The sequence below is a fragment of the Amborella trichopoda genome, chromosome 4 (genome assembly GCF_054954075.1).
Source record: "Amborella trichopoda isolate Santa Cruz 75 chromosome 4, AtrichopodaSantaCruz75HAP2 v2.0, whole genome shotgun sequence".
Classification (NCBI taxonomy): Eukaryota; Viridiplantae; Streptophyta; class Magnoliopsida; order Amborellales; family Amborellaceae; genus Amborella; species Amborella trichopoda.
The window spans coordinates 5,941,094-5,957,155 of NC_142339.1; the positions used below are offsets into that span (position 1 = coordinate 5,941,094).

The 16,062-nt window shown below is 34.1% G+C and overlaps 1 protein-coding gene across 7 annotated transcripts; it reads right to left on the minus strand.

Annotated features, from left to right (window-relative positions):
- Positions 1-5,179: 5,179 nt before the first annotated feature.
- On the minus strand, positions 5,180-15,263 carry LOC18439218 (uncharacterized). Of its 7 annotated transcripts, none has more exons than XM_011626946.3 (7): positions 15,150-15,263; positions 14,977-15,045; positions 8,933-8,999; positions 8,466-8,563; positions 8,188-8,342; positions 6,921-7,002; positions 5,180-5,485 (listed from the first exon to the last, which is right to left on the minus strand). In XM_011626946.3, the coding sequence occupies exons 3-7, from the start codon at positions 8,979-8,981 to the stop codon at positions 5,372-5,374; spliced, it is 498 nt and encodes a 165-aa protein (XP_011625248.2). In that variant the 5' UTR covers positions 8,982-8,999; positions 14,977-15,045; positions 15,150-15,263; the 3' UTR covers positions 5,180-5,371. The 7 variants fall into 7 exon arrangements, with proteins under 7 accessions (XP_011625248.2, XP_088720667.1, XP_088720665.1 ...); XM_088864541.1 differs by having other exon boundaries at positions 8,755-8,999; XM_088864539.1 differs by lacking the exon at positions 15,150-15,263 and having other exon boundaries at positions 14,977-15,103.
- Positions 15,264-16,062: the final 799 nt, after the last annotated feature.

The following is a 16,062-nucleotide window of genomic DNA, read 5'->3' on the forward strand; positions in this document are numbered from 1 at the left end:
AATAAAAAAAATAAAAAAAATCTAAAATAAACTCTCTGTGTAATAGAAAAAAGATAATGCCTCAAGAATAAATAGAGACCATCAAATTTTTGAAGAGCTAGATCTAGGTGTCACACCTAAACTATATATTTCATATTGTAAGTAATTACATCAAAAGTAAATGGTCTCATTGTATACATTTACATGCTCAATTTTGAGGGCACTTAAACCACCCCTTTGTACTCCCCATAACTTGAGGTTAAAAAAAAGGAAGAGAAAGTATATCACCATTATTCTATTTAATAAAAAAAGATCGCAATCTCTATTAACCATTAATATAAAGACAAGCCATTGTAGGTATGTTATTCTCGAAATTTGTTATACATCTTTAACCATAGACTTCATGTGTACCATTAGAGATAATTGCAACCTTCTTATATCAGTAGGATCCCTAGAAAGTGTTTTCTGTTATCAGTACGTAAAAGTACATTTACCCAAAAAAAAAAAAAAAACCTACAAAAGTCCTCCTTGTATGAAAAAATCAGATTGGTTTAGAACTTCTCAGTAGTTGAGGGGTAGGTTTAGCGAAAATAATTTTTATCTCCTTAATTAAACCTTGATGATGATTTATTCCCTTGATTTGTTGTGTGGGGTGTAATTATCATGAACTCTACAAAAGTGATCGAAGCACCCACAAATGCAAGTTATCATTATTCTAAATTTCCTGTCACCAGATCGACATATGGCAATACTCAAAGGGTGTGGTTTCTATATGGTTGCAACCTTAAACAATCCAATTAAAGGGCATCTCCAAATTTTATCATAACATGTAATTTTGATGTAAAATATTATTGAGATTATCTTTAAATCTATTTTTATATCTAGTTATAAAATTTAAACTCCAAAAATGCTTTAAATCAAGTAGATCTATAAATATATGAAAATCTTGAAAATGGGCGGTCTAGATAATGTGTTACAAGATGTACTATTTTTTGGACTCGAAATCATTTTTTTTTTTTTTTCTTATATTCATACATATCGTTGTCGAGATGATCGATTAGAGGGTTTCTCAACATTAAAACAACCTTTTTCCGATGGATTTTTGAGGTGCATTTGTAATTTTATATTTAAGGTTGTAACCTTATTTAAATTTTTTCCATACTTAAATGAAGGATGCAAGTTTAAATGCATAGTTTGGTTTCTCATTAGTGTCATCCACGACAAGACCTGTCTCAATGCTCAGTATAAAAAATTTATTCAAAAAACACATAAGAGATCAACTATTGGACCGGGATTCCGCGAGTCAACCGACTCGTGTACACATTCATCTTCCTATTAAAATTCATTTTAAAGATGGATTTTTATTTATATTTTTAGGGATTCATGACCTAGACCAAGATGATCATAAATATGAAATAAAATAAAATTTTAACATCTAAAATATATATTTTTCGGGGATTTGTTTTACAGCGTCTATGTATTATTAGTCGGGTGCACAATCCACATCGTCTCTCTCTCAAAGGGAAGGCAGAGGCACCAAACATTGCTTGTTTCATTTATTTGAACTTTTAAAGTAACAAATTCATCTAAATAAATTAAGGGATTGTATACAATGATACTATTTATTTTTGGTAAGGGAGGTCACAATTATTCACAACTATCGAATGTGAAATCTGATAGCTAGGATATGTCATAAAGTTCGCAAAAAATTCTTTTGAACTTTGAGTTTGGTCAATGAAATAAATGCAACCACCCAATTTCACATCTAATGGTCGAGATTAATTGTGACCACCTTATACCAAAAATAAATGCCTCATCACATACTTTCCCGATAATTCAGAAAAGTTATCAGCATTCCAATTCTCTTACGGTAAGAAGTTGAGAACTATACAAAATTTATTGAAGGGTAAAGTTCATACAAGGTACCCACCTTGCACATCTAAAATTTTGCCAAGTGTAGTTTCAGTGTTGGAAACATTACGGCAGCTTGATAAGATGTTCAACCCTAATTATGAAATCTACCGGCTCGTGCCGCAAGTGAGCTTTCTCATCATGGTCACTGAATTTTTCATGGACCTCCCCATGGTTCACCACGGACGTACACTAAAAATCCCATGGCCACCATTGATCAAATTGGATATCTCTCACTCTCTCTCTCTCTCTCGGTTTCCACTGCAAAAACTCCACTGATCTCTTCAACATGAATTAGTAGGATCTATTTCAACTGAGCATATCTCCACCCATGGGAGAGAGATACCAACGACGCCCCATGCAGGGGCATTTGCTTCACTCCTTCAATATTTGATCCACACATGAATGGGAGAGACTCCATTGACCCACCCTGAGAAAGAGAAAGAGGCTCTTTCAATATTTGACCAACGCATGAGAGAAGTAGGGGCGGCAATGGAACCGACTAGAACCATGACCCAATGGGATAGACTTGGGACCTAACGGGTATGGGTATGGGTTCAATTTTTGGATCCGAATACATTTGGGTTTGGGTCCGGGACCAACCAAACCGACCCATAGCCAACCCTAGAGAGATTTATGTGGGAGAAAGCTCTTTTTACCCAAGTTGCAGATTGAGGTCATTTTTCCTTTTTAACTTTCACCATTTCGTTTGCCAAGTCTGAGATTGCATATAAATTTTTCTTTTCACCACTTCACCCAATTGATTTTTGAGCCAATTATGTATACACAATATATATATATATATATATATATATATATATATATATATATATATATATATATATATATATATATATATATATATATATATATATATATATGCCAAATATAAAACGAGTTGAATTGACTCAAAAATAATGTTTTTTTTTTAAATTATTTTAAAATGCCCATTGGTCAGATAATACCATCCTCAAACCGATTTTAATTTTCTTTTCTTTTTTTTTTAAAGTTTTCTTTGTTATGTCATATGTTTTATGACACTAACCAATTTTAATTTTCTTTTCTATTTTTTTAAAGTTTTCTTTGTTATGTCATATGTTTTATGACAGTTGACGATGGGTCCGAGGTCCCCATCTTTGGACCGCCTATAATGTGGTTGAACACCACAGTGTGGGCGGTCCGGGGATGGGGACCTCAGACTACTAACTGGATTGAGCCTAAGTGAGCAGTTCGAGATCTCCATCCTCAAACCGCCTATAATATAGTGGCAGTCTAGGGATCATGACTTCAGATTAGTCATCAATTGTCGTAAAACATCGGACACAATAAAGAAAACTAAAAAAAAAACTAAAACCTGGTACAAGAACATTGGCCAAGTCCGGGCCCGAGTGCATTTCCAATTCCGAGTCCCACCCATTGCCAGCTAGCATTATCACATTTAAGAAACCATTTCTTTAATAGATGTAAAGAATTCTTAGAATTGTTTGAAAATTTATTTTTATATCTAATTATACAAATTTAAACTCCAAAAATGATTAAAATCAAGTAGATCTATAAACATATGAAAATCTTGAAAATGGACGATCTAGATAATATGTTGCAAGTTGCACTATTTTTGGGGCAAAATCTTTTTTTTTTTTTTTTTTTCATATTCAAACATCTCGATGTTGTGATGATCAATTACATAGTTTTTCAACATTAAAATAACTTTTTCCGATGGACTTTTAGGTGCATATATAATTCTACATTTTAAAGTTGCAACCTTATATATTAAGGTTACAACCTTACGTAAACCACACTTTAAAATAATAAATAAATAATTAATTAATTTTTTTTAAAAAAAAAGAAGACTAGATCAGCTTGTTTGGGCTTTAAAGAATAAGGTTCGAACCTTTGATCTACCTCACCAGATAGATGTCTACCCCCAGGCAAAAGCCATAGTGGGACCCACCTCAATGTTTACCAATGTCTACCACTAAGCCGAAGCTATAGTGGGACCCACCTCAATATTCACCAACTGCAACTACTCCCCATTGATCATCATCATGTATGGACAGGTGTGGCTCTATGGAGTACCATATGCCATAATCCCTTGGTGTGCTTTCCTAAAAACCAAAGGGACATTTTATTTTTAAAACAAAAAGCTGTAGATCCTTTTTTACAAATTACATTACAAATGGTAAGATGATAATAGATGCATTAGTATTTACTTTGTTGCGGCATTTGGATTATGTTGCTTCACTGTAAGTTTCTTAATGCTGAAAGTTTTGATTCATATTTTTATTATAACTTAATAAAAAATTGAATCTAGTTAATTTTTAAGTACTTTTATTATTTCTTTATATTGGTACGCTATAAAAAAAAATATCAGTGTGGTTTACATAAGTTTACAACCTTTTTTTGATAACACAAGGTTACTACTGCCTTAAACAATTAAATTAATGTACACCTCCAAACTTTGTCATGAGATCCAATTTTGATGTTGAAAATTTTTAAGGTAGTGCAAGAATATCTTTTGTCTATAATTATAAAACTTTAAATTCCAAAAACGTTCAGATCAAGCAGAACTATAAAAGCCTGAGAATCTTAAAAATGTATAGTTCATATAATATGTCTTAAGACTCTCATTTTTAGAATTTGAAATCTCTTTTCTTCTCCATATCTAGACATTTCAATATCACGATGATTAATTAGATATTTTCCAACGCCAAAATAACATTTTTTTTTTATTTTAGAAATGCACCTTAATTCTACATTTCAAGGTGCCAACCATATCTAAACTTTTTCCTAAAAACATATAATGGATGTTGGTAAAATAGGCAAAGTGCAATAAAAACTGAGATTATATGTAACAGCTACTCCAATACCCAAAGGGTGGTTAAGGGTGCGATTTGTATAGTGCCGATGTTCTAAACAATCAAAGTAAAGCGCAGCTTCAAATAGTATCGAAAAATGTAGTTTCAATACTGGAAATCTTTGTGATAGCCTTAAAATATATTTTACATCTTTAATTATTAAATTTAAAACTTAAAAAATAGTGTTGATAAAACTTGAAACTCTTGAAAATTGACGGTCAAAAAATGCATTACAAGATGTACTATTTCCAAAACTTGAAATCCATTTTTTTCTCATGTCCATACAATTTTAGGATATTGGGACATGAAAACAACCTCTTCTAGTGAAATTTTTGAGGTAGGCTCTAATATTGTTTAGAGCCTCGTCTCTATACAAACTTTTTCCATACTGAAATAAGAAATGCAAAACTAAGTACCATAGAACTGTACAATCCTTGGGCTTGAAGCACATATGCTGCTCATTACATATCTCTATAAAGATAAAATATTGGAACATCAAAGATTTCTTTTCTTACAGCAATCTGCTTTCCAATGTATTAGTACAAGCCATACAATATGCTAGGAAGGAAAATCCACCGAGTAAATGGGGCCAGGCATTTTCATTTTTGTCATGGGTAGTGCAAAGATTATGGAGATTTTCGGAGCACCAAAGCCAGCAAAAACCAGAGGACAGAGTCAACTGAAGAGAGAATAACGACGAGCACAGCTACCAGAACAAGAGTAAGAGTTGCAGTCTTCAGCTGTTAGCAGAAGGCTCAAAAATGAATGTGAGATAGAGAGGGAGGGAGGGAGAGGCTTTTGGGGGTTGAAGTGGGAATTCCCATTAACTCCTACTCCACATAGTTGATTTGACCAGCTTGCATATAATCATCACAACCAATTTGAAGTTACATCTACCAAATATAAAATTAGTGCGTGCAATATGCTCCCCAGGGAGGGAAGAATGCATTTGCAACCTCACCAAATGATCTGCTCAGAAGGATTTTCTTGAGACAAATTTTGGGATCCACTTTACAATACTCCTTACAAAAATGGAAAATTATAACAACCCCCGCCCCACACACACACACAACATCCCCAATCCAACTTTCTATATGCCGCCCCTTAAAAAAATTTATCATCACTAACCCCAAAACTGTTTTTTATTTTTTGCATCCAAACCCACCCAATCCCTCCCCCCCCCCCCCCCCCTTCCCCTTCCCCTCCCTCTCCCTCTCCCCCCAACCACCCAACCGCATACTTTTTTTTTTTAATGAAAATTCCCCTCTAAATTCATCTCTCTCTCTCTCTCTCTCTCTCTCTCTCTCTCTCTCTCTCTTTGTTTTCTTTTTTTTGAGTCCCTATATAAGCCAGCTTGACATAATGTGTGCTGGACCGGCATCATTATAACGCATCAGATCGGCTCTCAATCCATATTAAAGCCAGTCTGGCACAATTTGTGCCTGACCGGCTTCATTGTTTATAATGAAGGATGCCAGACCGGCCTCAATTGGGGGATCAAAGCTATAATAAAGACAATCCGGCACAAAACATACAAGATTAGCTTCAATAGGCAAAAATACAAAGAAAAGGGGCATTTTCCTGAAAGAAAGTCAGTTTTTTTATACTCTAGGAGGGTGCATGCAAAAAAAAAGAGTCTTTGGGTGTTTGTCATGTAGTTTAAAAAGTATTGGGGCCCTAGAAAGTTGAATCATTTCCCTTTCAAAAAAGGAAGGTTTTTTATTATGTAACATCTAGATCTGGCTGTCAAAAACTGGGACAGTCTGCGTGCAATCCTATATGGTGTGCTTCTTTCTTTCTTGTTTTCAGGTAGATTGAGGATGATTTTTTTTTTTTTTTCCTTAGGGGTTAGTCACTAGTTGAGTAGGTCAGATCCCCAAAATTTGAGGTCATAGAAACTAGGTCAGAGCCCCAAAATTTGAGGTCCTATTTCTATGAAAAGATTGTCCATATCCAACTGCCTGGAATTGAGTTTCAAAGGCATCCCTTTAGAACCTCTCCATTGCGATTCAAGAACATTCCCCTACTCAATAAAATCTGTACATTAACGTTTAAATAAAGCACTTGCACCTGGTTGCTTTTGTTGAAATTTTATGGAATATTTTTTTGTTTTTTGACAGAAATTCTTATGGAATATTTCACAATGAAAAGCTTAAACTAGATTGAAGGACATACCGTGCTCTTAAAAGATGGCCACTCAATATACTTCAGCTGACCTGGTTGCTCCAATAGAAACATAAGCAGTGATTTTAGACCACTGCAAATTAACATAAGAGAATATCAGGTTTTAGTCATCCCACTTGGCAACTTTAACAGATTCTTCATACCAAAATTTAATTCACTCAAAATAGCCACAGCTGATTAACAAGAAGGTGAAAAAGTATTACAAAATCGTAGTTACTCGAATCTCTCACCTAAGGTAGCGATTTCGACAAGGAATCTTCACATAATTTATTTCCGTGAAGTCAAAAATCTCGATTCTAACACTCATAGAATATCCATTCTAATATTTATTGATTCTCAATTCCGCAATTGTTGAATCTTGATTCTACATTTGTTGAATATGGATTTCATATAAAATGATACTTTCTCCATCAAATTAGAAACACAAACATAGCGCCATGAACTACAAAATAAACAATTCAGAACCTATGAGAAGCATCAAATCGGAAATTCAATTCCAAAGAGGATGGAATCTTAATTCCAAAGAGGATAGAATCTCAATTACATTTTGGTTAGAAACTAGATTCCAAAAAGGATGGAATCTTAAATTCATTTGGGTCAAATCTCGATTCATATAAAGTAGGAATCTTGTTTCCCGCAATTCCCTTTGTATGTACATTGATTTCAACAACTATGTTATAAATAAATGGCACTGAAAGTGAAATCCCCCCCATGGAGAATATTTCATCATATTGATGGAATAGAGTGCTCCATGATGCAGATTTACACCTAAATCAAGTATTGGAACCAGCTAAACTCATCATCCCATGACTTATAAATGTAGATGTATGGCTAAAAGAATCATATACAATTACACACTAGCTCAATTCACACTATCATGATCCATAATGCAGATTTATGCCTAAAAATAGCATATACACTAGCTCCATTCACCATCTCATGACCCATAATGCAGATTATGCCTAAAAAGAGCATATACACTCTCAATTCATCATCCCATGACCCAAAGAGCTGTTTGCCACACGATGTCCACCTAGTTCAACTAAATTTTAATTGTTATTTGGCGCTAGCCATGCCTCTCAACCTCAATATCAGTAGATTGTAACTCAGAACCTTCTTTACACAATAAGGTGCTCTCAAGGTGATAGCCATTTTGGATTTATAGTGTCGAATTCAGTGGAAGAAACACTTATAAACATCACTTAACAAACATCAATAAAGAAATAAAATATCGAAAAATAGCATTGACAATTCAAACCTGAAAGTTTCCCTGATTAATGATAACCAAAGAGGCTCTGAATCATATGCATCATCTGAAGGAACAGTTCTTATATTCCTTTCAGCTGCAGCAGCTCTTATACTTGCAATTCCCAAGCCCCTAGAATAAGAAGTTATTCTTTGCATTACAGAAACCTGCAAGATGTAAGAGCACAATTTGAGGAATAACAAAGAGAAGTTTTCTCTTTGTTTTTTCGTTGTCAAAAAAAAAAAAAACTCTCTTCTTTAATTAATGCAAATACAGTACAAGGAAACTACCCTTCCAAATACATGTTGCAGTCTACCATCATATTTTGTCTCCGTATCCTTACAGTTCCCTATGCTAAAGGATTGCTTTTTCCTTATTTGAGTAAAACCTATCAAAGTAAACGATCAAACAATGACGGTAAGTAATGTTACATACAGAGATAGATTACACAAATAAACGATCACCATACTCTTTACTATTTACACCATTTTACTGTTCCAATGGACCATGGGAAACCATGGCTCATTGGATCATCAACATCCATGGAAATGGACGTGATGGAGATAGAGCGAGACCTACCATTTGGGCCATCTCATGGTTTGGTTCGCCCCACTGCCTCTCCCTCATCAGTCAATACAAAGGATGGTGTCCAATGGACCATGGTTTTCCCACAGATCATTCAATTAGAGTATACTTTCCCTTTGCCATTCACATGCACCACATCATTCATAATTTTAAGAAGCAGAAGGTTGAGAACCTGAATAAATAGGACCATGGCGAATGCGAATGCCAAGACCCGAGAGCATCCTCAAGGTTGGGTTACTCTGTTGCAAAATCAGAACATGAGTAATTCATAGGCGTTCAAACAAACAGCCGAAAACAATATAAAAGATATATGTCACTAAACATTACGACAATCATGCATCACATCTATGAATTCTCCAATTTCTGTGTCTACTAAAAAGCAAAGGAATCATGTTCACTCATGACTGGAAACAAATTCATTCATCAAGAATTCAAGGGACTTAGTGTTCTATTAGAGCTTTCATATGGATATTGGTCTGTCAAAGCATATATTGGAAGAGCATCCCAATAGCTTTCACAACCGATTTTATGGCCATGATATTTCAGTAGATCCAAATTCCATGAAGAGCACAACAGGACAGGAGGCAAAAACCTAAATTCATGTTAGAAGAAGACCTTTGTTCGATAATTTGACAATCAGTCTTACAACAAAAATATTGGGTGAATTACTATGATAGTACATTTCATTAGCCACTCAAATGCTTCTCCATGACAGAGAATATCAAATATAATTCCACTCCATTTTAGGAAGCATATCAGCACAGCATTGCCATTTTAACCAAATCTGGCAGCCTTGCATCACCTTTCTTCTTACATATTATATATGGGCCAACAAGAGCATGGCACATGTATGATCTATAGTAGTATTCAGAAAATCCAAGAGACATGATAGGTCTAACCTGAGCATGCAAGCTTTAAAGACCTATTTGCTCTATGATAACCCAAATTTGGGAATGTGAACTTCCATTTCGAAACTTTGGGATAGGACCCCAATAATGTACAAGTGACCAACAACCAGAAACTCTTTTGGACATAAAGAGGAAACTATTCAACACATACTACAAGTAACAATGGAAACAATGAGGTGTTTATGAACAAATAACTACAATACATGCATATAGATATACAGATACATCTCGCTAGACATATAGACAGATAAAATAACAATGTAAAAAACAGGTATCTCATGGGCCATAAATGCTCTTTCACTTTTTCTCCTGTATTTTTGTTTAAACTAAAACAAGTGGATACAATAAAACCAAAACAAGTGGGATTCAACACAATAAACTACGGTAAAAGAGCAAACTCCAAAGTACTAGTGTAAGGGGTAAAGCTCCATAAATGTGCTCCATACTTGCGTACGTGCATGTAACAACGAACGAGAAGAACAAGGGTATATATACATGTGTTATGTTCGTAATTATGTAGATATACTATGTAGGCATTAACACACACGCACGAGTGCGCACACACACAAAAACAGTGATGAACGCCTTATGCTCACAAATAGATACATATATAAAACAAGCATATGGAATACACACACATCTAGGTACATGGAGACACATGTGTCTATCTGAGAATAATTGTTTAAAGTAACAATCTGTGAGAGAATTATTGTTTAAGGTAACAAACATGGGAGTCCAACGAGATTTTCCATACATAGGTGATTACTAGAATAAGAAACATCAGTCCTCTACATCCACAACAAAGCAACAATGACAATCTTTATTTGACTGCTACATGTGCTTTGGTCAGTTTCGGTATAGAATTCCATAGAGAGGACATGTTTTTGTGTATAGGATAAAATGGGTAAATAAAATAAATTTTTCACACCAATTGGTGGCAATCCTCGTGTGTGCATTCCCCAAATCACCAAATGGGCCACCAAAATGCGTGTGGAATGTGTTTTGCAGCAGCATCCAGACAATTCCTTAGCCATTTCCTTGTTGGGAAAAGGGAAAAAACTTGTGAGTGTGCATTAATATCAACTGCATCTGAAACTTCTTGACACCAGGACACATAAATGTGGTATATAAATTGCGTTCTATCCAAACAAACGTAGCCAAAAAAATAAGATATTTAACTTTCTCAAGCAGCTCTGAAAAGCACAGGTTAATAAAATTGAAGAACCAGTACAGAAGAGAGCCAATAATTGGTCTGGCCCACATTTGTCACCTTATGTACGCATCTTTGGAGAATCCACTAACCCTCACATACATAGACATAGAATAAATCTATGTAGGATTGATAAAAAAAATACATATGGAGAAAAATATTAGTAAAACATACTAAGAACATGTTTTTACATAAATTGCTGTTATATGTGATAAATACTATAGTATATTGACATTCACTGTTTCATGAACTTAAGGCTCTGGCTTGGTGGCAAGACATCCAGTTTGCATGAGGGAGGTTATAGGTTTGACCAAGGAAATTTATCCCAAGAATAAAACAAGCTTACTTAACCCTTTCTTTAACAAAATATAAAAAACAGGAAATAATATCACACCTACATCTGCATCCATAATGTCATCTATTTACTGAAAAGGGAAACCTTACTGTAACCAAATAAATGATGGAAGCACTGTACAATAGTCCTCTGGGTAATCAACATGGATTCAATGGAGGAAAAAGTTTATATAAGGTATCAACCTTATACTGTAGAAGTAAGGTGCATTTCAAAATGCACCCAATAAGGTTTTCCAATGTTGAACAATCCTAGTATTGATCATCTCGACCTTGAGATGTATGGATATGAAAAACAAAAAAGATTTCAAGTCCTAAAAATAGTGCATCTCGTAACACATTATCAACACCATCCATTTTTACAGTTTTTAAGTGTTTATAGATTTGTCTACACTATTTTCGAGCTTTAAATTTCATAATACGCATAAAAATAGATTTTTACACGATCATAAGGGTTTATGGCACTGGAAGTACATCTTTTATTAAGATTTAGAGTTGTGCCTTACTTTGATTGTTTAAGGTTGACACCTTACACAAACTACACCCTTGAATTGATGGATGGTGGAATCACCAAAACAATTGTGCAACGAGTGTCAAACTCTGTCTATCTCTATCTCTCTCTCTCTCCCTCCCCCCATAACTGTCCATTATTTCAATGGACAGTGATGACCGAATGGATTATGTTCCTTACATAAGCAATTAGACTATGGTATGTTCTTCCTCTTGAAAATGGTGGTGGATTGTATGCATAAACATGGCAGCTCATTACTCTGCATAGTTTATTAAAGAAACACATAGGACTCAGGTACTTAAAAACAGCTTTCAGGTTTATCCATCTACTTTCTATGATTGAAAACAAAACCTTACTAACTTGAGCAAAGGAATTTCAACAAACCAAGAGAACAAACATCTAAAATAACCGCAAAACGAATAGTTATTCTAAATAAAAAAGGAAATCCAGATTTTGAAACAAATTATACAAGTAAAATTCTGTTAAACCAACTAGAAGGTAATGGAACAACTGCAGAGCATTGAAGCCTTCCCCGGCAACAGTTAGAAAAACCAAATCGGTCTTCCTTCCATATCAGTTCAACAAAAAGTCTAACATTTTCATTAGCTTCAAGCTTTCCCACTACAAAAGATCTGCAGATTCCAGAAAATATCGTCTGAATTGGCTATCCTTTGTCAAACAATTGCTAATTTGTCATAATTTTTCTTGGCAAAAAGAATATATGGGAAGGGGACAAGTGAAGGAAAGAGCTAGTAGCATTACAATGAGTTAATAGATGGTAATGGTTTATAGAACAAATAGTTCTCAAACGATTTCTTCCATGAAACAAAGCAGAATAAATCAGAAAATAAGCATAAAAAACTGAATAACAGAGAATTTATAGCAAAATGCATTTTTTAGATAAAAAGGTTCGCCATCTATCCATTGATAAAAAACACTATGTTACAATAAGTTTATGTATCATATAAAAATCATGATTTTTAGTGAATGTTTCTACCGATACAGACATAATGCATAAAACCTCAGCAAAAATCGCATAAACAATAACAAGGGCTAAAGTGAGTAATTCACGAATGAGTTTTTCCAATAAATCAAAACTCAGTAACAGGCTGAATTCGTACCTGAAAATCAAGAAGGTTTGCTCTAATGTTCCAATGGTGAAGAAGATTGGCTGAAGGCACTTACCACAATTAGGGCAACATTGTTTTAGGATAAAATGATTAATGAAGTCAGTGAAATTTTGTTAGCAGAACCCTGATACACAGGGAACAAAACCCTCAATGGTGAAGAAGATTGGCTGAAGGCACTTACCACAATTAGGGCAACATTGTTTTAGGATAAAATGATTAATGAGGTCAGTGAAATTTTGTTAGCAGAACCCTGATACACAGGGAACAAAACCCTCAAAACGGAAAATATGGTGAAGGGTTTGGGTTTTGTCCGGTTACTCCTTAATCTAGTATCCACGGCGATTTTGAATATTCGGATTCGGATGGGTGGGAATGAACCGGTTCCATAATGGTATAGGTCGTAGTACGATTTTTGGGTGCCGGTTAGAAACACTTGTTACATTATTTGTTTACATAATATATTTTTAGGTTCCCTCTAAATCTCAACTCATAAACTTCTATTTTAATTATTATTTTTTTATTTATTTTTATTATTTTTAGATTACTAATATGTGAAAATGAATGGCGTTACCAATTTCCCATTTATGTCAAGACCTGTTATGCATGATTATGTGCGAGTAATTATGATTACATTCAATTCTTATTGTGCATTGATCCATAATAACTAAAACAAATAGAACACAATCACAAAAGTCCAGCAAATTTAGAAAAAATAAAAAAATAATTGCCCAAGATCAGTAGTAATAATTACAAATGAGTGTACTAATAGTTGGAAAGCACATGAATGTACAAGTAGTAATTGGTGCAAGAATCAGTTCTTGATGTGGTTTTACCACATCTTATTTTGACTTCAGAATTTCACATAATCATATAAAATAGATTCGTGTTCTGCAAGGTCTCACATAAAAGAGATCCAAGAAGCTAAATATTTTATTCCCTAGATCATCAATGTGTACTCCATCCCCTTTTTTTCTCCACATAAATAGGCCATTAAAACCCATGGATAGTTTGGTATCTGATGACAGAGAATCATTGGCCAAAATGAAATCTACAGACAACTCTATGAGGGATATGTAAAAAAACCAACTAATGGAGAAGATGTAATGGCACCCAATAGATTTGGCTACAAGACTACTATAGCTACCACCAAAAAAACAAAAGGGATAACCTATGACTGGTATACACAGCAACTGAAATTTATCCACCGAAGCACGTCTAATAAGACATCCAACTATAGACATACATAATCATTCTAATTGAAATCCAGACATATCAGTGGCTGCAATTACATTGAACTACTAATTAAAACCAATGTGGCAATTATAAGACAGTCAAGAACTAACTAAAACACAGGTCTAATAAGAAATACATGTTCAACAATTAAAACAGCAACTAAAGCCAAACATATGAAAGAAACAAATAGCTTTAGGATTCTATAATTCATAGACGATCCCAGGAAGGGAAGAGAAAGGGTTGACTCAAACCGGCTGCAAAAGGTGCAAGGTTTGCAAGTACAACGATACATACAATAATCCTAACCAGAAAAACACTTCACTGTAGTAAAAATTTGAGGAAAGCACGGTCTCAGAAAACTCAAAGTCCTATCATATTACACCAATCTTCATGGAAAATGGAACTGAAATTACTGCAATCAATCAACAGCAGTCCATAGTCCCCCATCAAATGACATTGAATTTGCTCGGCACTGCCCAATCTCATATGGATTTCGAACAAATCATGAGAATGAAATGGAATTAAATTAACCACATAAGTATATGACCGTGATGAAGTTCATCATGATAAGTCAATAAATAAACCTTTCCAATGAACAATGAAACATTGGAGAATCTGATTTATTGTTTTCCATGTCTATTATATTTTTTAGGAGTTTTTACTATTTATGTGAACAAAAACACACAAAAACAGTCCGTGGGAAACAAAAAAGGATTGAGCTGGATAATTCTCCATTTTCCCACCATTGGCAACTACTCCACAAGTAATCAAGCCATGGACGAATTTTAATCCAGAGTCGAAGTGATGGGCAATGGAACTACTCCACAAATAATCAAGAGAGAGAGCTTTAGAGAGAAAAGAGTTAGGGTTTACCAGGAAAGATAGGCTGTGATGATGCTCTTCTAGGTTTTGAGACGAGCATGAGAGGAAGAAAAGGACGCTCTGCTCAACAAAACTTATTTATTAATTAATTACAATAGAGAGATGATATGATACGTGCAAAGGAAGAGTGAAATAAAAATTTTCGATTGAAAGGGATATTTTACCTTTAACAATAAAATTTAGAGTCCAATAATAGTTTAAGATCAAACGTATCTATATGCACTTAAATTTTATGAAAATAGGCTGCTTAGAACGACGATATGCGCTGTTTTTAGGACATGAAATCCTTTAATTTTATCATATTTTTATATCTTGAGGTTGAAATAATTAATTATAATTTTTTTGTTGAAACAAATTTTTTGGTTAGATTTTGAAGGTGCAAATAACTTCTACGGTATAAGATTGACAAACTTTTTCCTATTAATAAAGAAACAAAAAGGTTGAAAACTAATGGCATTAGACATCTCAAGAGCATTATAAACTAAAGTTAATGGCAACTTGATTAATCAAAGTTGAATGTCATTAGACATCTCATGAACATTGTAAACTAAAGTTAATGGCAAGGAAGTAGATTAATAAAAAGCTAAATGTATAAAATCCCATGTACCTTATGAGTCATATATGAAGTCTAGGTCAAAGCAATAAAATTTTTGTATGAGGGAGGGCTGAAAGAGGTATCAACATTAAAGAATGAAAGTAAGGCAAACTTCTAAATATTGTGTTTCCGGTGCTAGAAATTCTAGGATGGTTTGAAAATCTATTTCTTCTTAATTATGAAGTTTAAAGCCATAAAGATGATGTAGATTGAGTAACTCAGCTTAAACACTTAATACACTTAATTTGTTTTAAAAATTGATGGTGTAGATATTGTGTAACAAGATGCACTAATTTTAGAATTTGAGAAATCCTTTTTTTATTTTTTTCTAGATATGGTCAAGATGATCCTGTCAAGATGATCAACTATAGGTTTTTCGACATTGGAGCAACCTTTGTAAATAGATTTTTAATGTGAACATCACTTCTACAGGGTTTTAAAAATCTTTAAAAATCGGTACGTTGCAACGGACTCGTCCGAGT

Bases quoted from the DNA above. Each gene is read 5' to 3' on its own strand.
- LOC18439218 (XM_020670425.2), bottom strand. The intron at 8,564-8,932 runs GTTCTCAACCTT...TTACTTTGATAG, and splicing joins CCATGGTCCTATTTATTCAG to GTTTTACTCAAATAAGGAAA. The intron at 5,486-6,920 runs GTATGTCCTTCA...TTCTGCTAACAG, and splicing joins GGCCATCTTTTAAGAGCACG to CTGAAGACTGCAACTCTTAC.